This window comes from Anticarsia gemmatalis, chromosome 30 (assembly GCF_050436995.1).
Source record: "Anticarsia gemmatalis isolate Benzon Research Colony breed Stoneville strain chromosome 30, ilAntGemm2 primary, whole genome shotgun sequence".
Taxonomy (NCBI): domain Eukaryota; kingdom Metazoa; phylum Arthropoda; class Insecta; order Lepidoptera; family Erebidae; genus Anticarsia; species Anticarsia gemmatalis.
The window spans coordinates 3,888,864-3,914,219 of NC_134774.1; the positions used below are offsets into that span (position 1 = coordinate 3,888,864).

The 25,356-nt window shown below is 37.3% G+C and overlaps 3 protein-coding genes across 6 annotated transcripts; 1 reads left to right on the forward strand and 2 right to left on the reverse strand.

Moving 5' to 3' along the window:
- Window positions 1-1,011: 1,011 nt before the first annotated feature.
- Ccs (Copper chaperone for superoxide dismutase) lies at window positions 1,012-11,446 on the reverse strand. Its single transcript, XM_076133788.1, has 7 exons — window positions 11,286-11,446; window positions 10,422-10,514; window positions 9,510-9,621; window positions 8,478-8,653; window positions 7,237-7,392; window positions 3,164-3,267; window positions 1,012-1,989 (listed from the first exon to the last, which is right to left on the reverse strand). Exons 1-7 carry the CDS (start codon window positions 11,298-11,300, stop codon window positions 1,794-1,796), a joined length of 852 nt encoding a protein of 283 aa, XP_075989903.1. The 5' UTR covers window positions 11,301-11,446; the 3' UTR covers window positions 1,012-1,793.
- A 581-nt stretch (window positions 11,447-12,027) lies between these two features.
- Window positions 12,028-22,780, reverse strand: LOC142985639 (uncharacterized). Of its 4 annotated transcripts, none has more exons than XM_076133925.1 (8): window positions 22,630-22,780; window positions 21,876-21,943; window positions 21,391-21,552; window positions 20,507-20,757; window positions 19,716-19,911; window positions 17,431-17,544; window positions 16,809-16,928; window positions 12,028-16,390 (listed from the first exon to the last, which is right to left on the reverse strand). In XM_076133925.1, exons 2-8 carry the CDS (start codon window positions 21,933-21,935, stop codon window positions 16,082-16,084), a joined length of 1,212 nt encoding a protein of 403 aa, XP_075990040.1. In that variant the 5' UTR covers window positions 21,936-21,943; window positions 22,630-22,780; the 3' UTR covers window positions 12,028-16,081. The 4 variants fall into 4 exon arrangements, with proteins under 4 accessions (XP_075990040.1, XP_075990041.1, XP_075990042.1 ...); XM_076133926.1 differs by having other exon boundaries at window positions 22,666-22,757; XM_076133927.1 differs by lacking the exon at window positions 22,630-22,780 and adding an exon at window positions 22,497-22,558.
- A 241-nt stretch (window positions 22,781-23,021) lies between these two features.
- LOC142985641 (dynein axonemal light chain 1-like) lies at window positions 23,022-24,944 on the forward strand. Its single transcript, XM_076133930.1, has 5 exons — window positions 23,022-23,182; window positions 23,452-23,563; window positions 23,967-24,113; window positions 24,427-24,597; window positions 24,818-24,944. The coding sequence occupies exons 1-5, from the start codon at window positions 23,031-23,033 to the stop codon at window positions 24,869-24,871; spliced, it is 636 nt and encodes a 211-aa protein (XP_075990045.1). The 5' UTR covers window positions 23,022-23,030; the 3' UTR covers window positions 24,872-24,944.
- Window positions 24,945-25,356: the final 412 nt, after the last annotated feature.

Genomic DNA, 25,356 nt, shown 5'->3' on the forward strand with positions numbered 1-25,356 from the left:
TACCGCTATAAGAAAAATCCAAAAAAACGTCATAATATAATTTTTTTAAAGTCGAATGAATGTTTTTACCTTGGCAACACTGAGTACTAGGCTCGCAGATCTAACAAAGAGGTCTTTTAAAATTATGATGTTAGTAGCGACATCTGTTGTGCAGTACAGACAACAATACATTAAGTTGTTATTGTATTAATTCAGCTACTGCACGACAGATGTCGCTACTAAGATTTATTTTTACAAAAGACCTCCTCGTACGTTATGCGATCCTGGTACTCAAATCTTTTACCAAGCGCTAAACTCCAATTCGGAATGAAGTGTTTGTAAAATTGTGTCTATTCTACGAAAAGTACCAGGGGCGCAGTACAGACGAGGAGTTCTTTTAAAATTTTGATTTAGAGAATCTTTATATTTCATTCAAATGTACTAGGGTCTCAGAATTCGTAAGGAGGTGTATTGAAATCATCAAAACTGAAAAGAACTCCTCACAATTACTGCGCTCCTGGTACTTTTCGCACAAATTACGCTAAAATCTATGACATACACGGGGGGTCCAACCTTTTAACAAGCTATCTTTCATTTATACCGTCTGATAAGCGTCAGTTAACGTATCTGAGAGATTTAAGTACAGTTTCCTTCCTAGTTAAAGTTTGATACACCTCCTTACTGATTCTGGGAGCCTGGTACATTTGAATAAAATATAAAGATACTTTCAATCAAAACTATAAAAGAACTCCTTGTCTTTTCTGCTTCCCTGGTACTTTTCACACAAATTATATCGCTAACACAACTACTACTAAAATACATTTTAAACGTTTAAGAAGACCTCCTTACAACTCCTGGTATCCTAGTACTTTTGAATGAAACTTAGTGCATTTACATTTGACATAGATCAAATGATTTTGGTAAAATTATGTAAAATATTCTGAAAATATGAATTTCAGCAACTTCTGAAGATGTATATTGCAATGCTAAGTGCAAAAGGTATAAATACAGGGGAAATAAGGCACAAATCAGTTAAATAAAAAAATAATTTATTCATCAAATAACAACACCCAAAGGTTTTAACCACATAAAATGGCGAAATTGTCACAATTTATTTCAGAAACCATTTGAAAAACATTTTTACACACACATTATTTTTGGTAATTACAAAAATTAAATACAATTTTGGTTCCATACCACTATAACTAATTTATTTAGACGTACATTAAAGCCAAAATGATTTATACAATTTTAGTACTACACAGCTAAAAATGTACCTAGATAGTATTTAAAAATACATATTTTATACAGACATTAATTTTAGTGCAAACTTTGAAAAGCTTGAAGTAAAAATATGTTTCTAAGAGCAGTGACTGAAAAAAGAATTCTTTCAGACTGCCGACGACAGAACAAAACCCGCTGTCGCGTGCAGTTTGCAGTCTACAGTCTACTGCAGTTTGCAGTTACAATTACTCTAACAAAAAAAATAACTTGAATTCTTTTTTTTCACCATAAACACAATACATTTAATCCCATCTACAAAAAATGACACCATTTTCGAACTTAATTTATTAAATTTAAACCAACATAGGTCGGGGAAAAAGTCTTTCCGCATTATACTATGTATAAACTTGTAATAAAATCTTTTCTCTACACATGAAAGCTCGATATTTGGGTACCTCACGAGCTCACAGAAAGAAACCTAATGAACCGTGTACTCATTAGTGATTCTTGAAGCCAAAGAGATTTTATTACAAGTTCATACATACTATAATGCGAAAAGACTTTTTCCCCGACCTAATAATATTTTGCTTTTAAACCTTACAGCATCTTTGGAACTCTCCACTATTCTCTTTATCTTTCTGACAACAAGACTTCTTCTCGACCCGTCTCCCCCTGCCTGCGAGAGGTCTATCTTTTTCGTCCCACACGACGACACCGTCGCACGCACAAATTCGTTTGGGATTTTGGAAAATGCCCGCCGAACGAGCGATTATGCCACAGGCTACTCTGAAAAGATAAATAAATATTATTAGACAACTCACACACGGTAATTTGATTCCAAACTAAGCAGAGCTTGTACTGTAACCAGATAACTGATAAACAAACTTATATGCTTCGAAATACATACTTGTAATAGTAATATTGTCCTAACCGATATCTGGCTACAGCGGCCAGTTTCATTGAAACTGGCCAACAGTGCAGGACTTTATTTATAGTGTCCAAGTGTGTGCACAATACACAGGTACACTCTCTATTACATCACTCTCATAGTGCGGTGAGAAACACGACCAGTGAGAGGTCAGGCGCAGGACCGACGGCGACACGTGCTCTCTGAGCCACGGAGGTCTATGACTTCCAAATTCTGACCTATGACCTCAACTTCCTAACTCCGGACAAGGTCACAGAAATTCTTAACAGAAAATCTCAAAATAAACCTTTAGCCCGACCCAGGATTCGAACCTGAAACCACTAGCACGGCAGTCGCATACACAACCGACCGCGCCACACAGGCAATCAAGAAAGAAAAAAAATATAAGATAGAGGCGTGAAAGAGTAACAAACATTAATATAATCATTAATCCTCAGAAACCTACGCATTTATAATATTGTTAGAGGAAGAAAAAGAAATGCCATATGTGTTAGAGGAAGTAAAAGAAATGTGACGTTGGTCACGTGACAGAGTCCATCAAAGGGCTGCGAGCTCATTCTGAGCTCTCTTTTCCATAGGATTCACTAGCTAAGGGGTACCTCTGCCCGTTTGAATGGTCACGCTGTATTTTTCTCATAATTCATTTGTCTGTAATTGATTTCTGAAGTGATTCAGTTTGTATGTGTAAATAGCTTGTTAATTTGCCAAAGATTGTGACTTATAGTAAAACTGTTCTATGTGATAAGTATTTTCTTCTACTAGCTGACTCGCGCAACTTCGCTTGCGTCACATAAGCAAGAATGGGTCATCATTTTCCCTGTTTTTGTAACATTTTTTTACTAGTACTCTACTCCTATTGGTCGTAGTGGCGTGATGATATATAGCATATAGCCTTCTTCGAAAAATGGGCTATCTAACACTGAAACAATTTTTCAAATCGGACCAGTAGTTCCTGAGATTAGCGCGTTCAAACAAACAAACAAACAAACTCTTCAGCTTTATAATATTAGTATAGATTTGGTTAATACTTACGGTTTGCCACTATCTCCGTCTATCTTAGAAGTAGGTGAGCTGCCTCTACCTAGGTCATCTTTCTTATCAGTCACGGCGACTGACCGACCGATAATATCCATCACCTGCAACAAATAAAATAAATAAATTTAACACATTACTGTCCCACTGCTGGGCAAGGGTCTCTCAACATAACACCTCGTTCCTTCACAGTATAAAGAAAATTCTACCAGGAGACGTCTTCATCATGGAAAATTCTACCATTAGACGTCTTTGTCATGGAAAATTCTACCATGAGACGTCTTCGTCATGGAAAATTCTACCATGCGACGTCTTCGTAATGGAAAATTCTACCATGTGACGTCTTCATCATGGAAAATTCTACCATGAGACTTCTTCATCATGGAAAATTCTACCATGAGACGACTTCATCATGGAAAATTCTACCATGAGACGTCTTCGTAATGGAAAATTCTACCATGTGACGTCTTCATCATGGAAAATTCTACCATGAGACTTCTTCATCATGGAAAATTCTACCATGAGACGACTTCATCATGGAAAATTCTACCATGAGACGTCTTCGTCATGGAAAATTCTACCATGCGACGTCTTCGTAATGGAAAATTCTACCATGTGACGTTTTCATCATGGAAAATTCTACCATGAGGTGACTTTGTCATGGAAAATTCTACCATGAGACGTCTTCGTCATGGAAAATTCTACCATGAGACGTCTTCGTAATGGAAAATTCTACCATGTGACGTCTTCATCATGGAAAATTCTACCATGAGACTTCTTCATCATGGAAAATTCTACCATGAGACGACTTCATCATGGAAAATTCTACCATGAGACGTCTTCGTCATGGAAAATTCTACCATGCGACGTCTTCGTAATGGAAAATTCTACCATGAGACGTCTTCGTCATGGAAAATTCTACCATGCGACGTCTTCGTAATGGAAAATTCTACCATGTGACGTCTTCATCATGGAAAATTCTACCATGAGACTTCTTCATCATGGAAAATTCTACCATGAGACGACTTCATCATGGAAAATTCTACCATGAGACGTCTTCGTAATGGAAAATTCTACCATGAGACTTCTTCATCATGGAAAATTCTACCATGAGACGACTTCATCATGGAAAATTCTACCATGAGACGTCTTCGTCATGGAAAATTCTACCATGCGACGTCTTCGTAATGGAAAATTCTACCATGTGACGTTTTCATCATGGAAAATTCTACCATGAGGTGACTTTGTCATGGAAAATTCTACCATGAGACGTCTTCGTCATGGAAAATTCTACCATGAGACGTCTTCGTAATGGAAAATTCTACCATGTGACGTCTTCATCATGGAAAATTCTACCATGAGACTTCTTCATCATGGAAAATTCTACCATGAGACGACTTCATCATGGAAAATTCTACCATGAGACGTCTTCGTCATGGAAAATTCTACCATGCGACGTCTTCGTAATGGAAAATTCTACAATGTGACGTTTTCATCATGGAAAATTCTACCATGAGGTGACTTTGTCATGGAAAATTCTACCATGAGACGTCTTCGTCATGGAAAATTCTACCATGAGACGTCTTCGTCATGGAAAATTCTACCATGAGACGTCTTCGCCATGAAAAATTCTACCATGAGACGTCTCCGTCATGAAAAATTCTACCATGAGGTGACTTTATCATGGAAAATTCTACCATGAGACGTCTTCGTTATGGAAAATTCTACCATGAGGTGACTTTGTCATGGAAAATTCTACCATGAGACGTCTTCGCCATGGAAAATTCTACCATGAGACATCTTCGTCATGGAAAATTCTACCATGAGACGAATTCCTCATGGAAAATTCTACCAAGAGACGTCTTCGTCATGGAAAATTCTAACATGCGACGTCTTCGTAATGGAAAATTCTACCATGAGGTGACTTTGTAGCGGCTCGCTACATACAGCGACATCTTCTGGGACCAGCGCGCAACCAACCACCACGCGCAGTGTGACTGACGTCACAAGTCCTAGATCGCGCTATCGAAGTTTGCACTGCAACTGACTATATATACAAGTTCCCGACTACAACAGTCGGGCAGCCTAGGCCCACCAGGCACGATCACCTCGCCTGGTCGGAGGATCCTCCCTTTGGTTGGAGGAACATGATCACCTCGTTCCTCCACAGTGGTGACCCCGACGTGATTGAAAGCAGCCTTCACGAAGATCAGACCAGCAGCAGCAAACCTTCACACCCTCATCACTCCTCACTCCTACAGCAGCAGTCGTACAACTCCAGCCAGCATCTTCGGCCACACCAGGGCACTCCACGAACATGTCGCTCACGCACATGACTGGCATACCCTACGGCCTCAGCGGCATCCAACCTGGGCATCATCGTCACGCTACTCTGACGCACCCAGGGCACCGCAACGCTTCGTCTCGACTCACCGCAGACAACAAGCACCTCGCCCCGACTCACTGGGGACACTTCACCGCACACCGCACACCGCACCTCTCCGACTTACTGGAGTTAGCGGCATACAGTTCCGACTCACTGGGACTTGCGGCATACAGTTTCGACTCACTGGGACTTGCGGCATACAGTTTCGACTCACTGGGACTAGCGGAATTCGAGTTCCGACTCACTGGAACTCATCAATGCATGGCACTGGAGAGACTGCCTGACATGAAGAGAAGATCGACCTACGGTCTGAGGGGGAGTGATGTAGCGGCTCGCTACATACAGCGACATCTACTGGGACCAGCGCGCAACCAACCACCACGCGCAGTGTGACTGACGTCACAAGTCCTAGATCGCGCTATCGAAGTTTGCACTGCAACTAACTATATATACAAGTTCCCGACTACAACAGTCGGGCAGCCTAGGCCCACCAGGCATGATCACCTCGCCTGTTTAATGTATAATAGAATACGGGAATTAACGCGAACACGCATTTTACCTTAAAATGCGTGTTCGCGTTAATTCCCGTATTCTATTATACATTAAACATGCAACGCGAGAGTTTAAAAGTTATGATCACCTCGCCTGGTCGGAGGATCCTCCCTTTGTGTTGGAGGAACACGATCACCTCGTTCCTCCACAACTTTGTCATGGAAAATTCTACCATGAGACGTCTTCGTCATGGAAAATTCTACCATGAAACGTCTTCGCCATGAAAAATTCTACCATGAGACGTCTCCGTCATGAAAAATTCTACCATGAGGTGACTTTGTCATGGAAAATTCTACCATGAGACGTCTTCGTCATGGAAAATTCTACCATGAGACGTCTTCGCCATGAAAAATTCTACCATGAGACGTCTCCGTCATGAAAAATTCTACCATGAGGTGACTTTGTCATGGAAAATTCTACCATGAGACGTCTTCGTTATGGAAAATTCTACCATGAGACGTCTCCGTCATGGAAAATTCTACCAAGAGACGTCTTCATCATGGAAAATTCTACCATGAGACATCTTCGTCATGGAAAATTCTACCATGAAACGAATTCCTCATGGAAAATTTTACCATGAGACGTCTTCGTCATGTAATTTACATGGAAAATTCTACCAAGAGACGACTTCCTCATGGAAAATTCTACCAAGAGACGTCTTCGTATTGGCAAATTCTACCATGAGACGTCTTCGTCGTGGAAAATTCTACCATGTGACGTCTTCGACATGGAAAATTCTACCATGAGACGTCATCATCATGGAAAATTCTACCATGAGACGTCTTCTACACGGAAAATTCTACCATTAGACGTCTTTCTCATGTAAAAATCTACCAAGAGACGTCTTCGTATTGGCAAATTCTACCATGAGACGTCTTCGTCGTGGAAAATTCTACCATGTGACGTCTTCGACATGGAAAATTCTACCATGAGACGTCTTCATCATGGAAAATTCTACTATGAAACGTCTTCATCATGAAATCTAGCAGGAAAATTCTACCATGTGTCGTCATTATCACGAAATCTACCAGGAAAATTCTACCATGCGAAATAAAAGATATTTCGAATATGAATTTAAATATCATTCACAATAATTTTTCACACGAGTGGTCAGCTTATAATAAAATTAACATACCTTTAGTACATTATCAACTATTCTAAACGTAGCTCTGCCAGTCTCATCTGCCACTATGTTCCCCAGGTCCCCCGCGTGCCGGCTGGACACCTCATCACTGGGGGCACCGTGCGGGGCCCCTAGAGGGTTGTAGTGACCTCCTATTGAGTTGCAACCCTGGAACATACATACAAACAAGACAAATATAAATGTGAATAAAGAATTGTTTGCAAGGATATGGCGTTTAGTCTCTGCCTACCTCCATAAGAGAAAAGACGTGATTTCATGTAGAGATATTAATGATATTTCAATCATAACAATTTCGGATATGACATTATTTTCAATTATCCACTATTTTGCACAGTTTCGGTTACTTATTTTAAAGAAAATATGAAAATTAAAAACTATTTTTTTCTTAAATAAAATAGTTACTTGGACCATACCACAATCTGAAATTGAAAGTAAGTAAGACAGTTCATATAATATAGTAAGTATAACAGCTTAGTCTTGTATGCAAGGTTCGTGGCTGGAGGTATACAACCAGTGGCGTAACTACAGGGTGGCAAGTCGGCAAAATGCCACGGGGCCCCAGCCGGAAGGGGCCCCCGATCATAGGAGAATCCCAACTCCCAATTTTTTAATTATCATACATTTCAACTTTTTTATATTGGGGGGAGGAGGCCCATCCGATGAATTTGCCACGGGCCTCGAACGATATAGTTACGCCACTGTATACAACATACAGAATGTATAACATCAGTGACTCGACTTATACAGCTGACGGTGACCTGTTTGATACAGATACTTTATTTTATTTTGGAAATGTGGTCAACTGTTCGAACCCGTGGCAACACGCCATTTTTTTCTCCATAACAGGCAATAGGCATCCTCGTACTTCAAGAAATAATATAAAAAAAATAATTACCCGGGCTTCTGAGGTACATTTAGCGATAGTTTATCTATTCAATAGCGTTTAAACTCATATAAAAAAACAGTTTGAATAAATAAACAACCGCTAAATGTGCCTCAGTACCGGGCATTAGTGGTTCATCCATACTTATATTATAAATGCGAAAGTAACTCTGTCTGTTACTCAATCACGCCTTAACTACTGAACCAATTTGCTTGAAATTTGGTATGGAGATATTTTGATACTCGAGAAAGGACATAGGCTACTTTTTACCCCGGGAAAATGACGCATTCCCATGGAAAAATTCAGGTGGCGGACGAAGTCGCGGGTAAAAACTAGTTGTGTTATATACCTGACTTAAATCTCCAGTATCATGGACATGTAGTCCGTGTAACCCACTGCTCAGTCCATCTATACTGCCATCAGCTACTAGAGGACCTTCGGTCGACTGCTGGAACCTTATCACTCCCATCACACGGGACTGACAACACGACTGACTGGATATCATTGCTACGGCCGATTGCGTTTCTGAAATTAAGAAATTAATGTTTAATATACAGGTGGTCCCGTAAATCAACATTAAACAAATAACAAAAACAAATATAGTAATCTATACTCTATACTTAATATTATAAAGCTGAGGAGTTTGTTTGTTTGATTGTTTGTTTGTTTGAACGCGCTAATCTCAGAAACTACTGGTCCAATTTGATAAATTATTTCACTGTTTGACAGCCCATTTATCGAGGAAGGCTATAGGCTATATATCATCACGCTACGATCAATAGGGGCAGAGTACCAGTAAAAAATGTAACAAAAACGGGGAAAATTATGGCTCTCTTGTGTGACGCAAGCGAAGTTGCGCGGGTCAGCTAGTGTTTAATATACAGTGTGCCCCGTAAATCAACATTAAACAAATAACAAAAACCAAATTCCCACGAAAAATACTGCAAAATAAACTAAAAAGTAAAAAATAATATTATCTGTGACTACATTAAATATTGTCGTTATAACTACAAGAAAAGGTTGCCCTGCTATAAACGAACTACACCACAGTTGACTGGTTTCAATGACTGGGAGTGACTTGAGGGCATTATAAGATGTGGTAGTTTGTTTGTCGTATGGTTAGTGGTCAACCTAGTGTCAAAGTTATTCAAGCCGCCCGAGAGGCCTTTGACGTGGCTTAACGATTGTTATCTTAGTAGACAACAACCGGGACCGACTTTTAACGTGCCCTCCGAAGCACGGAGACACCCACCTCAAATACCACTATGCGGTCACCCATCTATAGAATAACCGCGTTAAGGGTTGCTTAACCCACAGATCGTTTACTGACCGGTGAGCGCAACTGGCTATGGGCGCCTCATAAGATGTGGTATCTACTGACCTCCAAAACCTTGTAGAACAGCTCTTTTCCCTGAAGTCTTGGTCACCATGTCCAGTATGTTAGTACTTGGTAGGTTTGTCTCAACCATAATGGCACCATCTTTGAATACCGCCTGAAAAATTATGTAAAATCTGTATACTATTCTCAAAATCAAATTGTTTCCCTTTTGTCACATATTGAGTAAATTAAATTGTCCATATGATCATTTTTTATGTCTCAACTAGCTTTTACCCGCGACTTCGTCCGCCACCCTAATTTTCCAATGGGAATGCGTCCCGGAGTAAAAAGTAACCTGTCCTTTCTCAGAAATCAAAATATCTCCATACCAAATTCCATGCAAATTAATTCCGTAGTTTAAATGTGATTGAGTAACAGACAGATAGACAGAGTTACTTTCGCATTTATAACATTAGTAAGTATGGATATTGCATAGTTTGGTGGGTAGAATTTTAACTGTAGATGAATACATACATGTGGGACAAAAAGCCAGTGTCAGATTCATGATTGAAGGAGAATTAATGAAAAATGAGAAGTGAGAAGACATTAAAAAAAAAAGGGATACTAAGGATGAAATACAAGATGGAAAGAAGGAATGAGAAGGATGATGTAGGTAAAACAAGATTAGGAGAAAGTTTTACAAATGTTTTAAAACCGCTTAAAAGCTTTGATATTATTCAAATCAATACCAAATCATTTATTCATTTAAGTCAAGTACAGACACTTATGATAGTCAATGATACAAAGAGTGAATTTACCGCCAGTTCGGAAGGTAGGACCAATGAGAAGAGCTGCCAACAAACTTTAACTCCTTTAAATCACCAAATGTTTATTACAATTTTTCTTGTTCTACATTTGCTGTAATTTTATCTTACTCATGTAACTGTGGATGCATTTAAAGGATGTTTTACTGACCTCAACCACTCCATCATGTGATTTCAACTCATTTAATGTTTTATCAACTAACTTCTGATCTGCAGTTGCACCAAAATCTACCAGTACTTCAAGCTGAAACAAAAGTATAACAACAGTGAGCTTGGCAAACCTTATAGGTGCATTTTAAAATCTTTTTAATTTTTTTTTTATAAAATAAAATAGAGAGATGACGTAAGGAAAAAAAAATGAACAGATATGTAAGAGAGAAAAGGTATTTTGCACTTAAAATTTATTTTCTGTTTTTTTACATAAGTGGGAAAGTATTTTAATTTAATTCTGACATAACTTAGCAACAGAATATAATTATAATATTAATTTATTGTATGCTTTAGTTCCCATACTCTAATATAAAATAATAATTAATTAATCATGTCAATAAGTTTGTTGTACTTTTAAATCCGTGTGTTACATCTGTCTGTATAAATTTACATTTGATTTTATTATATAAAAGTCCTTGGATTTTAACGAAGTTAAATTGCGTAGTATCATTGTAGCCGGCGAGCATGTATTATAGCTAAAATAACGTAATTATAGAAAAAGAAAGAAATAAGAAACTGTAGGTATTTAAACATTGCTAAACAAGCGAAATCCGTAATAAATATCTATAAATAAAAAAGTTATCTTGTTTTTTTCGAAGTAAAATTCGTGGTCGTACATGGTTCATTTCACATTATTGTGTAATTCTTCATTAGTGAAAAGGATTTCAGATAAGAGGCCAAGGTTAGGACGAACCGCAAAGTGCATTGTCATAAATACTTACATACTTTTTATGCAAAATAAAAACTTATGCAAGCTTTATGATGTTTTACAATTATTAACCGAGAATTACACATATAAACTCACCTTAGACGTCAGCATTGTTGAATTTTACAACAAAAAACACAACACGAATGATTTTTCTAAAGTAATTTTTAAGAATTACGATTTTTTTTGGAATTTTCCGGAAAAACAACAAATCGACGTGTGATTACATCTGACGTTTGCGTTTCGAATCCCAACTTTATAAAAGTTTTTGAACATTATTTTGCACATTATGCTGTCTCTTTCTAACTACATTAGTTGTTTTTTCCTTCTCTCTTTGCCACTGATGCATCTTAGTCGCACACGAAAAGAATAACAACATAACCTGGAACGTGCTTCAATTTGACATTAGTTGATCAATGTTGCCACGAAAAAAAAAATTGTTTCAGATAACTATACGCTGAGTTCTAAAGAGGTTTGCTGTAAGACACTATGTTTAGTGGCATGAAGATTTTATAGAAGAGCATTACTCATCTAGGTATGTCATCACCAAGTCTAGCAAGAACAAACGGCCCAAGAACATCTTTTGCTCGTAGTAGTTAAACTATTTTTACATGACTCACCCCCGGTTTCTAAGTACATTTAGCGGTAGTTTATCTGTTCGATAGCGTTTTTTTTATATGAGTTTTAACGCTATTGAATAGATAAACTACCGCTCAATGTACATCACAACCAACTAATATGGTAGAGAAAGCACCTAATAAGAATTATTCTTTTTACCATTACAATGTTTTAACACATGACCACAAAAGTACGAATTTTCTTAATAAAACATCCATTAAAATAATGTACTTAATTTATTCAAATATAAATACTTTTTACAACTTAAGAATAATTCATAAAAAACCTCTAGTTTTATAAAAACTACTTTGAGAATCTATACAATATCAAGCTTTGTCCCATTGGGGTAGGGCACTTGTCCCACCGCCGACGATGAACGAGTAACGAGTGCGTAGCTGTTTAATGACAGCTGGTTGCTCTCTCGGCGTGTATTCTAATCATGGAAGAATTAGTACTAACTGGAAGGATCACTAAGTATTATAACATTTTCAAGATACAAACTATCCTTAGTGTGCATCAAGAGTAATAAATAATGTATAATACTACTTTTGATTGTTTTTATACCAAAATTATGTGAAACAACAACATTATGAAACAACAATTACCGAATTTAAATTCAGTAATAATTTTAAAATTACCACCATAAGTTACAAACATTATACAGTGGCAACTGTTAGAGAGGGACAAAGACTCTAAAAGTAAGTCTCACTCGAGTCCGTTTTTCGAACAGACATTAAAACTGAATAAAAGTAAACTCTATTAACGAGCAGTAAAGTATGAATTTATTTGATATATTTTTCTTAGTGATTCTTCCAGTCATTTTTATTATTCCGTGGTTCTAATCGTTGGGCGAGTCCATTTTTGACAGCTTGTCGCTTAGCAACAAAACTAGTAAAGCGGCAGTGTCATCAACTATTAGTATATGCATCTCTTTTATTTACACGGAATGTTATATCTATTGCCCTTCATAGCAAAATGTACAACAAGCAAAATGAGCACGGCACTTAAAATGTACAAATCGCATAATGTGCAAATATCAAAAAGAGCAAATCGCATAATGTACAATACGCATAATGTGCAATACTTAAAATGAACACTATACGCAAAACGAGCAAAAAGCAAAATGTACATAATACTGTTAGGGCATGTTTACAAGACCGACTCGTGGAGATTTTTTTCTTTGATTGTTAGTATCCTAAAACAAATTTTAAATGTGACTGAGGTTGCGCAAATCAATGCCTTCCAAACAGTATTTCCGGACGGTAATCTTTCTGGTTGTTACCATCATTATAATGCAGCTATACACAAGAAAGCAAAAAAGCTAAAGGCGAATTTGACCAAAGAGGAAAGGATGGTAGTGCGCAAGTCCTCAATTTTACCATTATTGCCGGCAAATATGATTCCTGAGGCGTGGTATGAAATCCTTGAATCATCGCCAAATACCAACGCAATGAGAGCCTTTAGACTCTACTTCGAACGGACGTGGTATCCCAAGTTTAACCCAAAGATTCTAAGCTGTGCCAACCAACGACACCGAACAACTAATCCTGTTGAAGGTTGGCACAGGCGTTTGAATGCCAAAATTCCGAAAAAGATAAGTTTAGTGTTTTTCATTTATAAATTAAAAAAGAAGCTATGTTCAGTGATAATAAAATGAAAAAAAGCATATTTGAGCATCGTCTTTGATAAAAAGTATAAAAAAATACTAAACAGTTTGCATATTAAAAGTATTTCCGTTAAACAATTTCTTCTACAGATGATATATACAAGACTTGCATTTTAGTTTGTTTTCTTTTAAGTTTAAATAAATAATATAATTTCAACAGAATTAGTTGTTGCGCAAGTCCTCATTGCTTTGTTATTTGGTGATGATTCAAGGATATCATACCACGCCTCATTAAGTTCCCTTTATTAATATATAAATAAACTTATATTGAATGTGAAGTTGTTTTATTACAATGCTATATGAATCCAACAAACCCCAAACTAAGAAACGGCAGTAAGTGGTTAGTGTGAACGAAGGCGACTATGTACATTTTGCTTTTTGCTCGTTTTGCGTATAGTGTTCATTTTAAGTATTGCACATTATGCGTATTGTACATTATGCGATTTGCTCTTTTTGATATTTGCACATTATGCGATTTGTACATTTTAAGTGACGTGCTCATTTTGCTTGTTGTACATTTTGCTATGAAGGGATCTATTGTACGTTTCTTGAGCGAGAAAATAGTCGATAGTTAATCGTTTACTCGCTGTTGGTGGGACAAGTGCCTAAGCTAGGCTAAAAACTTATTTATTTAATATTTCTATACTCTTACTAATAAACGTTGTATAAGCTCTGATTTGTTTTATATTCACTCATATACAGTTTCAAAATTGATTGAAAGTCACAAATCACTATAACTGTATCGGTTTGTAAGAGCCCTGCCTCATTAGGACGCCATGGCGGCCGTTGCCGTTGCCACACCGTCGCCACGTGAGTTAGGTGACGTACATTTCAATACTAACTGCTTGGATACGTAGCCAGCGACGCCGCCATGGCGTCCTAGTGAGACAGGGCTGTTTGTGCAGGAGTTGTCTTTAACAAACTAAATTTGTTTTACCTACCTAATCAGAGCTAACACGACATAATTTATTAGTTACAGTTAGCAGACAAGAATTAATTAACCCTAAGTAATGGCAGTATGGTTTAATTTTAATTATTGCATCTTAAACATTATACTAATGTTATAAGCAGATCGCGTTATATACTGTACCTAAAAAGCAATATTATAGAGTGGTCAGGCCTTGAGACCAGCACACTGGCATGACAAAAATATAAATTACTTAAATAACTAATATAGTGCATTTAAATTACATTTAATTTAGAAAAAAAAATCTAATGAGATCAGCTAAATAATCTTTTTTTTCTCCTTTACAAATACATAGAATCACGCATTTTTCCCATAGGGGTAGGCAGAGACCAGTAAACGTCACTTGGTACGATCCTTACAAACTTCCCTTGCTTCATTCACATACATACATGTTGTCATACAGGACCGTCGGTTGCGAGTAGCACCTGACCTTTTTACAACACATCACCGATATGATCTGTGTATGTCTTTCTAGCGCCTCTCTTTTCGGCGATTTCATTTATTTCCGCACAATAAATTTATACTATGTTAATATATAACACATTGCACAAACGCTTATTTTAAAACATATCTAACTAGCGTGGCCCGTCTCGTGTTAACCTTATTATATTAGGTCGGGGAAAAAGTCTTTTCGCATTATAGTATGTATGAACTTGTAATAAAATCTCTTTGGCTTCAAGAATCACAAATGAATAATGAACCGTGCATTAGGTTACTTTCAGTGAGCTCGTGAGGTACCCAAATATCGAGCTTTTTTGTGTAGAGAAAGATTTTATTACAAGTTCATACATACTATAATGCGAAAAGACTTTTTCCCGACCTAATATTATTCACTAAAACATTCTTTGAGAATCACAATCTATTAGTAAAAATTGCATGAAAATACATTCAGAAAATTTTGAATTTATTGCAGACTGGACATTATATCTTTTTTTTCACCTTAATAGTGTCTAATACACTAACTCACAATAAATTGCGTTTTTTATTTCATCTAAGGCGCATTCGGCAGTGTATGTGGCGCAGAGGTCTCGGGTTCAAATCCCAGTTCGAGAAAAAGTCTTTTGGGAATTTTTCTGTTAAAAAATTCTGAGATTGCCCGAAGTTAAAAAGTTGAAGTTGTAGACTTCTTTGCTTCGGAGAGCACGTGTCGCCGTCGGTCCTGCGCCTGATCTCTCACTGATCGTGTTCGTCTCACCGCACTATGAGAGTGATGTAATAGAGAGTGTACCTGAGTATTGTACACACACTTGGACACTATAAACGCAGTCCTGCACAGTTAGCCAGTTTGAATTAAATTTACCTTCACAGCCAAACATCAGCTTCTTATCATATGGTTAGCAGTCAACCTAGTGACAAAGTTGTTCAAGCCGCCCAAACTCCTTTAACATGGCTTAACGACTGTGTAGATAACAACCGGGACCGACTTTTAACGTGCCCTCCGAAGCACAGAGACACCCAGTATAAATACCACTACACGGTCACCCATCTATAGAATGACCGCGGCAAGGGTTGCTTCACCCACAGATCGTTTACCGACCGGTGACAACTGGCTATGGGCGCTTCTCAAACATGAGCTAAAATGACATTATTAATACTTTAATTACAGTTTCCCTTCACGAGGCTGATTAAATTATTTTAACTTTTTCATGAGGCTGTTTCAGTTTGTTCTGTCTCTTCCGGACACCAATCATGGTGTAACTGTGGGTCTACTTGTACGGTGTCACAATAAGACATCATACCAATAAGTTCTGCATATTTAGCCTTCTGCCCATCGCTGAGGACCGCTGGGTTGTGGTTCTTTAAATGATAGTTTAGATGACTGGATTGTTTGAAACGTTTGTCACAAATGCCACATTGAAATGGAGCCACGTTGGTGTGTGTTCTCATATGTTGTCGCAAGTGAACTGATTGGCAGAAGGTCTTGTTGCATACTACACAGCGGTAGGGTTTCACCTGTAAAAAAATAACTTTTGTAAATAATTTTTTTGTAGCTAAATAAATATAATTAAACCATTGACCGTCACGGTCGTCTATACTCGACAAATCAGAACCTGCTGATCATTATAGTATGTAGGAACTTGTAATAAAATCTTTTCTCTACACAAAAAAGCTCGATATTTGGGTACCTCATGAGCTCACTGAAAGAAACCTAATGTGAACTGTGTACTCATCTGTGATTCTTGAAGCCAAAGAGATTTTATTACAAGTTCATACATACTATAATGCGAAAAGACTTTTTCCCCGACCTAATAGTATATGGCAATAGTTTCGCTCCGTATTACATGGGACTAATATTGTTAATGACGAAATGTGAGTGTATTTCATACACTTCTGCCTGCACTACTGGATATAACAATCATATCTTTCTTACCTTAGTATGTATTCTTAAATGCTGATCGAGTCCAGATTTCTGGGTGAACGCCTTAGGACAGAAAGTGCAAGGGAATGGACGGTCACCGGTATGCATTCTCATATGTTGTAGGACGCCACCCTAAGGGAAATAAAAAAATGATATAAAAAAATAGATGTCTATACTAATATTATAAAGCTGAAGAGTTTGTTTGAGTCCGCTAATCTCAAGAACTAATGGTCCGATTTGAAAAATTCTTTCACTGTTAGATAGCCCATTTATCGAGGAAGGCTATAGGCTATATATCATCACGCTACGACCAATAGGAGCAGAGTACCAGTAAATAATGTTACCAAAACGGGGAAAATTCTGACCCATTCTCTCTTATGCGACGCAAGCGAAGTTGCGCGGGTCAGCTAGTACTATATAGATAAACTAGCTGACCCGGCAAACGTTGTTTTGCCATAAAAGTTAAATAAAAAAACATTGTCCAGCGGACAAAATTGTGAATCCAAACCATTCTGAGATCCCCTTGAACACACACAAAAAATTTCATTAAAATCGGACCAGTCGTCTACGAGAAGTTCAGTGACATACACACTTACATAAGAATTATTTATATAAAGATAAACATTATACTTACATGTTGTGTAAATCTTTTATGACAGATGCTGCATTCAAACGGCTTTAGTTTGATATGAGCTATACCCGTGTGTTCCGTCAGTTCCTTGCTAGTCTGATACCCCATACCGCATAGCTGAAAATAACATAACATTTTAAATATCAGCATAAAAATGGATTTTTTTGTGTCATTTTATTTAGAGTGTTTTGTGGTGTAGCTGGTAGTATGCCAGTGCTGATCATGAGGTCTCAGGTTTGATTCCCGTGGCATGTATAGTCAATGATGATTTTTTTTTTTTAAAGACCACTCCCGCATTAAGTATTGCTCTTGTGTCGCGGGGACTTCTACAAACATACAAACAACGGACACAATTATTTGTGAATCGCACAAATAATAGCTCCATCGCACAAATAAGTGGAAATCGAACCCACGACCTCCCGACCCCTCCCTATAAATGGTATCGGCGTGGCGACCTAAACCACTGCGCCACTGTTTCCTTATTTATATACAGAGTCTTTCTTAATAGTACCGGAGTTTGGTAACGTGCTTGGTAAATGGCAAGCTCGCCCCCTATTACATGGCACTAACGTAGTTAATGGCGAAACGCGGTCGTATTTTACACAACTCTGCCTAAACTTTCATGTATATCTATACTAATAATAAATTTAACCCATTAATGCCCCACTGCTGGGCAAGGGTCTCCTCCTGTAATGAGAGAGGGGTTAGGCCTTGAGTCCACCACGCTGACCAAGTGCGGGTTGGGGACTTTGCATGCCCTCAATAAATGTACTAGATAAATTTTAGGCATGCAAGGTTTCCTCACGATGTTTTCCTTCACCGTTGGAGCATGTGCTAATTATTTCTAATACACACATAACTTCGAAAAGTCATTAGTGTGCTGTCTCGGGTTCGGGTGGGGGGTGTCAACTTATACCACTCGGCTACCACTGCTTATAGTGTTAAAACTCATAGAAAAAAAACGCTATTGTACATATAAACTACCGCGGAATGTACTCAGAAACCGGGGGTAAGTATTATATATAATTTTATTTTAGTTATATCACTCACTTCGCAAGTAAAAGGCGCCGGCGCATCATCTCCGATACAAGCGAGAGGTTTCTCACACACTTGACACCGTAAACCTTTGCGACGTCGCGTGTGTTCGTCTCGGTAGTGTATCTACTACTTATCTAGTAGTTTGTATGTTTGTAGACATACATAGAATAACCCCTCCCTCATTGAAGGAGACTCTTGCCCAGCAGTGAGACAGTAACAGGGTCTTTAATTTGTTTTTTGTAGTGTTTACTAGATTGTTGATAAGTGCCAGGTTCGATTCCAGGGTCTGGTAATGCTTTCTGTAGGATTTTTTTATAATGCGCCCGGTATATCCCCCCATTATATGTGACTAATATTGTTAATTATCAAATTTGGCTGTATATAACACATTTCTGCCTACATTTTTGTAAAAAATGCGAAATAATACTCATTTTTACCTCTTGTTATATGTGATTAACATTGTTAATGATGAAATTCGGGTGTATATAACACATTTCTACCTACATTTTCTAGTAAAAAAGTCGTAATATAACTCACTTCGCAAGTAAAAGGCGCCGGCGCGTCATCTCCGGTACAAGCTAGCGGTTTCTCACACACTTGACACCGCAGCCCCTTGCGACGTCGCGTGTGTTCGTCTCGGTAGTGTATCTACTACTTATCTAGTAGTTTGTATGTTTGTAGACATACATGGACTAAACCCTCCCTCATTGTAGGAGAGACTCTTGCCCAGCAGTGAGACAGTAACAGGGTATTTTTTTTTCTAGTGGTAGTTTTTTATAGTGTTTACTAGACTGCTGATAAGTTCCAGGTTCGATTCCCGGGTCTGGTAATGTTTTCTGTATGATTTTTTCTTATAAATACCCCAGTTTGATAATGTGCCCGGTATATCCTACTACATGGGACTATGGACGGCGAAATATGGCAGTATATAACACATTTCTACCTCTATTTTATTGTGTAAGTCATCATAATATTCATTTTTACCTCCTATTATATGAGACTAACATTGTATATGACAAAATGTGGCTGTATGTCACACATTTCTGCCCCTATTTTCTTGTATAAGTCATCATAATACTCATTTTTACCTCCTACTATATGTGACTAACATTCGTAACAGTGAAATGTTGCTACATATCACACATTTCTGTCTAGATTTTCTTGTATAAAAGCCGTAATATTAAAAATGTGGCTGCATATCACACATTTCTACCTCTATTTGTTTGTATAACAGTAATTATGTTACTCACTTCACAAGTAAAAGGCGCCGGCGCATCATCACCAGTACAAGCCAGAGGTTTCTCACACACTTGACACCGCAGCCCCTTGCGACGCCGCGTGTGTTCGTCTCGGTAGTGTATGGAGTACTCGCAGCAAGAGAAGAAGATCTGGTGGCACGTGCCGTCGGCGACCAGGTTCGACGGCTGCAGGCATTCGAAGGGACCACTGGAATGTTGAAAATAATTTATTTAATTCACTATTTGACAAGCTTTTTAGAAACCAGTTTATATTAAAAACTTAGTTACTGTAATCTATACTAATATTATAAAGCTGAAGAGTTTGTTTGAACGCACTAATCTCAGGAACTACTGATGCGAATTCAAAAATTATTTCACTGTTGGATAGCCTATTTATTGAGGAAGGCATTATAGGCTATATAACATCACGCTACGACCAACAGGAGCAGAGTGCCAGTAAAAAGTGTTACAAAAACGGGGAAATTTTTTACCTATTCTCTCTTATGTCACACTAGCTAAGTTGCGCGAGTCAGCTACTAATAAATAAAATAAATATTGTGGGACCTCTCACACAGTCATCTGATTCCAAACTAGGCAGAGCTACTAACCAAATAACTGATAAACATATCTAAATACATACTTATAATAAAACTCATGCTCATCACACATATATTTCTCCCAGGTGGGATCCAAACACACCACACGTGGCGTTACGGTTACTGCGGCAAGGTGACCACATTAACCACTGCGCCAAACGTGCAGACTGGCGCAATTTTTCAAATTATAATATGAATAAAACTTACGTAATAGGCTCCGTCTCTTTCTCCTTTTTAACAACAACAGGCTTCTCAATTTTCTCTTCCCTCTCCCTCTCCCTCTTTATAACCCTCTCTATTCTCTTCCTCTGAGTTTCCTGCCCATCCGGAGACTGTATTATAATATAACTGACATCATTCGAAGCTAATGTCATAAGGCTGGTCGGCTCCATTTCAGAAATTATCTGCTCAGTTTTAAAACGAATAAGGTTGTCTTTTTCTGTCTTTGGTTTTAACAACTGAAATTAAAAAATATATATTTGTTAAAAATACTCCAGCACTTAGAATTGCTTTGTCGCGGGGACTTTTGCAAATAAACAAACAACGGACATAAAGTACAACAAGACCCGTAACAATTACGATTGTGAATCATACAAATACTTGTTCGGTGTGGGAATCGAACCCACGACCTCTCGCAATGGTTGCATCGTGGCGATCTAAGCCACTGCGCCACAGAAGCAGTCCTAAAATTAAGATTCCCGGAAAGAATGGGAAGAGAAATTTAAAGGTGATAATATTTACCATGTAAATACGATGTTTTGTTTGTTTGTTTCTCGTATGGTTAGTGGTCAACCTAGAGTCAAAGTTGTTCAAGCCGCCCGAAGGCCTTTGACGTGGCTTAGCGACTGTTATCTTAATAGAAAACAACCGCGACCGACTTTCTACGTGCCCTCCCAAGCACGAAGACGCGACTATGCGGTCACCCATCTATAGAATGACCGCGCCAACGGTTACTTAACTCACAGATCGTTTGCCGACCGGTGAGCGCAACTGGCTATGAGCGCCTACATATGATATTATTTAAAAATATCAATGACAACCTCCTTTTTTGTAGGTTAGTTAAGAAATACATGTGAGTACAGTAAACTTACCGGTTTCTCTTCAACCTGTGTCCATACTGAAGGGTCTCCGGTGGCAAACGCATCAATATGTTCCATCTTAGCATGGTTCCGGAGCGCTATCTCACTGGCAAAGCCCTTAGGGCATAGACGACAGTGTACAACATCGTTTTCTAGAGGAGGACACACCTCTTTCTGTAAGGAGAAAACATGTTTTACAATAAATCTATACTAATATTATAAAGCTGAAGAGTTTGTTTGTTTGAACAAGCTAATCTCTGGATCTACTGGTCCAATTTGAAAATGTTAGACAGCCCATTTATCAAGGAAGGCTATAAATAGGCTATATATCATCACGCTGCGACCGATAGGAGCAGAGTACCAGTAAAAAATGCTCTAAAAACGGGGAAAATTATGATCCATTCACTTAAGTGACGCAAGCGAAGTTGCGCGGGTCAGTTAGTTCATAATATCAGACATTATCAGTAATAATTTTATAGAATTGATTTTATACAGACCTTAATCTTAATTCGAGATATTGGTACGACATTTACATATCTCTCTTGCTGTTCTGCCATTGTGGAAACTGAAAATAAAATAACATAACATCACTGTATATAAGTGTTCAATGTAGTGCATATCATTTTAATATTTACTCTTGCTATTTCGTGTTGTTTTCTAGTTATGTGAGCAAATAAACTTAATTAGAATGCACAGAACCTCCTAGACAAATTAAATTACACTGTTTTACACGACAAAATGCATAATTTTATGACTGAAATGAAATTTTAACGTAATTTGCAGTTGTTTTGGTTTTTCATTGTTTACAATATGCAGTTGGATTGATGACATCAACAGTACTTACAATAAAATCTTGAATGCTAAAGCATTTATAAAAATAATAATAATATAAATTTCAAATAGCAATGAAAAAGCGGGAATATAAAATTGTCAAAAATAACTTTTTATAAAAAGATAACCTTAGACTATGGCGCCGGAACCTAGTAAAAAGTTAATAGGTGTTGGTGTATTTATGTTGCAATTGCGCTTCTATGCCACATAATAAATTCTATCACAAACCATTATAGCGAATTATATTGATATATTTCGAAAATAATGTAAATTAAAGCTATATTTACCTTATAAAATTCGATTTTTCACCGATCTGAGAATAGATTGGCGTTTGTTTTTTTTTAATTAAAAAAAAGAAGCCGAAAAAAGAAAAAATAAAAAGTATGGCGATTACGAAATGTCAAAATTATGAAAGCTTACCAAGATCGATCCAAGGAGACTACATACAAGAATTACCTGAAAAACTGCGAAATAATCACTAAATACACTGAAAATCAGCAAGGCGTGGCAATTTACTAAAGAAACGACGCCATTTCATCAATCGAAGGTTCGCGTTCAATAACCTAGATTTTTTACTCTAGCAACTCTGTAGAACATCTCGTTTTCATCGCGCAAAAAGACTCAATCTCAAAGAAATCATGATTTTATTTTTGTTATGCATTTGAAAAATAAAATTAAACATATTCTATTTACTTATAACTTTTCCTCACAAACTTGACCTAGTTGTGGAACAGTAGGTACAGTTTTATTTGATCAATATTTTTGTTGCCAAGGTAGAATCGAAATAACAAAATATTAGAAAATAATTATTTTCTTTAAAAATGGCTAAAGCCACGACTATTAAAGAGGCAATTAAGAAATGGGAAGATAAATCGGGGCTACAAGCAGCGACCGCTACGGAAGTAAGCTTAATATTTCAATGGCCACCCATTGAAAAAATGGATAACTCGTTGGCTGCCTTAACAAACTGCGAGTAAGTTTTCGGCAAATAGGTACTGAGATTTCCAACAGCAAATCAATGTTCTGCACTGAGCCCGTACTAAATGACTTAATTTCATACACACTATCTCTTTTGAGCGACAAAACGGCTGTAGTGATATCTTTAACGTTTGCCGAATTTACAGATAGATTACAATGAATACAGGGAAAGCCATAAAAAAAACATTATTCTGATAACTAATTGCAAAATTATTAAAAGTAAAGCAATAAAAAACACTAACTTTTTTTTATTTTTTTTTTCAGAAAACTCAGTTTGTCAACAAACATGATAGAAAAAGTAACTGGACTAAATAGTTTAAAAAAACTACGAGTTTTATCTTTAGGCAGAAATTATATCAAATCTTTTGCCGGCATGGTAAGCGATATAATAAATGTAACTGAAAACTTTATTTGAACTTTTCACTGTTTATCTACTTAGTTTTATAATAGAATCCTAATATAATAATTTTACTTTAGTAGAAGTGCAATATTGAACCCACGTACCTACTAGAAAAAAATCGTTAACTTTGTACACCTATTAATGCCCATGGGATAGATGCCGATATGGCTGTCTTCGAATTCAAAAGTAAAGGGGGGGGGGGCTGGTAATACCTTCAAAAGGAATAGAAATTGCAAAATATCTTATTTACATAAAAGATGTATCAATTTTTAATTATTTTGTTACTTAGTAATTGTCTTTGGACCCAATACCGCCCGCAAAGCAACGCTCAAGTGACAGGCGGTATCGGGAACCTATGTACTAATTATATTCTTTTCAGGAATGTCTCGGCGATACTCTAGAAGAATTATGGATTTCCTACAATTTAATAGAAAAATTAAAAGGTATTCACGTGTTGAAGAGTTTGAAAGTCCTTTATATGAGCAACAATCTTGTCAAAGAGTGGGCCGAGTTTAATAAATTACAGGTAACTCTTCGTACTCATTCCTCACCCAACACCCAACTAATACTTACTCACGATCAATCTAAACAAAATCCTAAGTTTTCGGAATTTTGTCCAATAAGGGTAATTTAAGACTAAGAGGCGACGCGGCGACGCGGCGACGCGACGATGGCACACTTTTAAGAGCGAATCAAAATATAACTTTAATTTCTACACGAAAAGTCATAACTACATTTTGGACAAGGAAGTATGCAGTTGCCGTCTGGAGTAGTCTGTAGGTATCGCTGCTATTGAAAACAAAAAGTTGAAAGTAACCAGTCACTACTGATATTTTTAGGAATTAGCACATTTAGAAGACTTACTTTTTGTTGGAAACCCTCTTTACGACGGCTGCGAATTGGAAGCATGGAGGTCTGAAGCCGCGAGACGATTGCCTAATCTAAAAAAGTTGGATGGTGAAACCGTGCTGCGAGAAGATGACCCTCCTTTGACTGTGGCTGATATGCAAGTAAGTGGAAGAGTAGCGCGATACTCTACAATCGGTACTGTCGAGTGTCGAAGGTTTGACGTTTTAAATGTTAATACATTTTTTTACTTTTCCACAATTATTTCCCATAGTACCCACTAGAGGCGCTGATCAGATTTTCATACAATTATTTTCGATATTATTGATAGTGGCAGAGAATCGTCCCTCGGGTTTAGTGAAGTAATATATTTTGTTTTTTCAGCCTGATGGCGGTGATGGAGTGGAGACCCTTGTTAGTGCCGAAACAAATGATTGAATTATGTAAAGATATATTTACTGGCACCATCTGAATTCCGCAAAATATTTATTATAATTATTTAAATTATAATTTCTGCATATCACTTTCACTCAAGTCATTCTCAGTATTCTGAAATAAACTATGTCATGTTACAAGCTACTGTTTTATTTATTTGTTAAAATTGACGCATTTCGACGAAACCATATTTTTTTCAAAATAAGGTTTACTACCTTATGGGTATTAGGTAGACGGTACCGATTTTAGAATAGTTGTGAGATAGGTAATTATTCACACACATTACGTGTAAAGTAGGTTATTTAAAATTAGTGTAAGAAGCATTTTAAAAGTATCCATATTTACGGTAAAAATGACTGAAACTTATAATTGGATAAATAACTCAGTATTCATAGTATAATTGGCAGTCAAATCATAGACCAAAAAGGCGGGAGAGCGTCAGACGTTGTAAAAAATAGCGCTTTCGTTTTGGCGGGAAAGTAAATAAA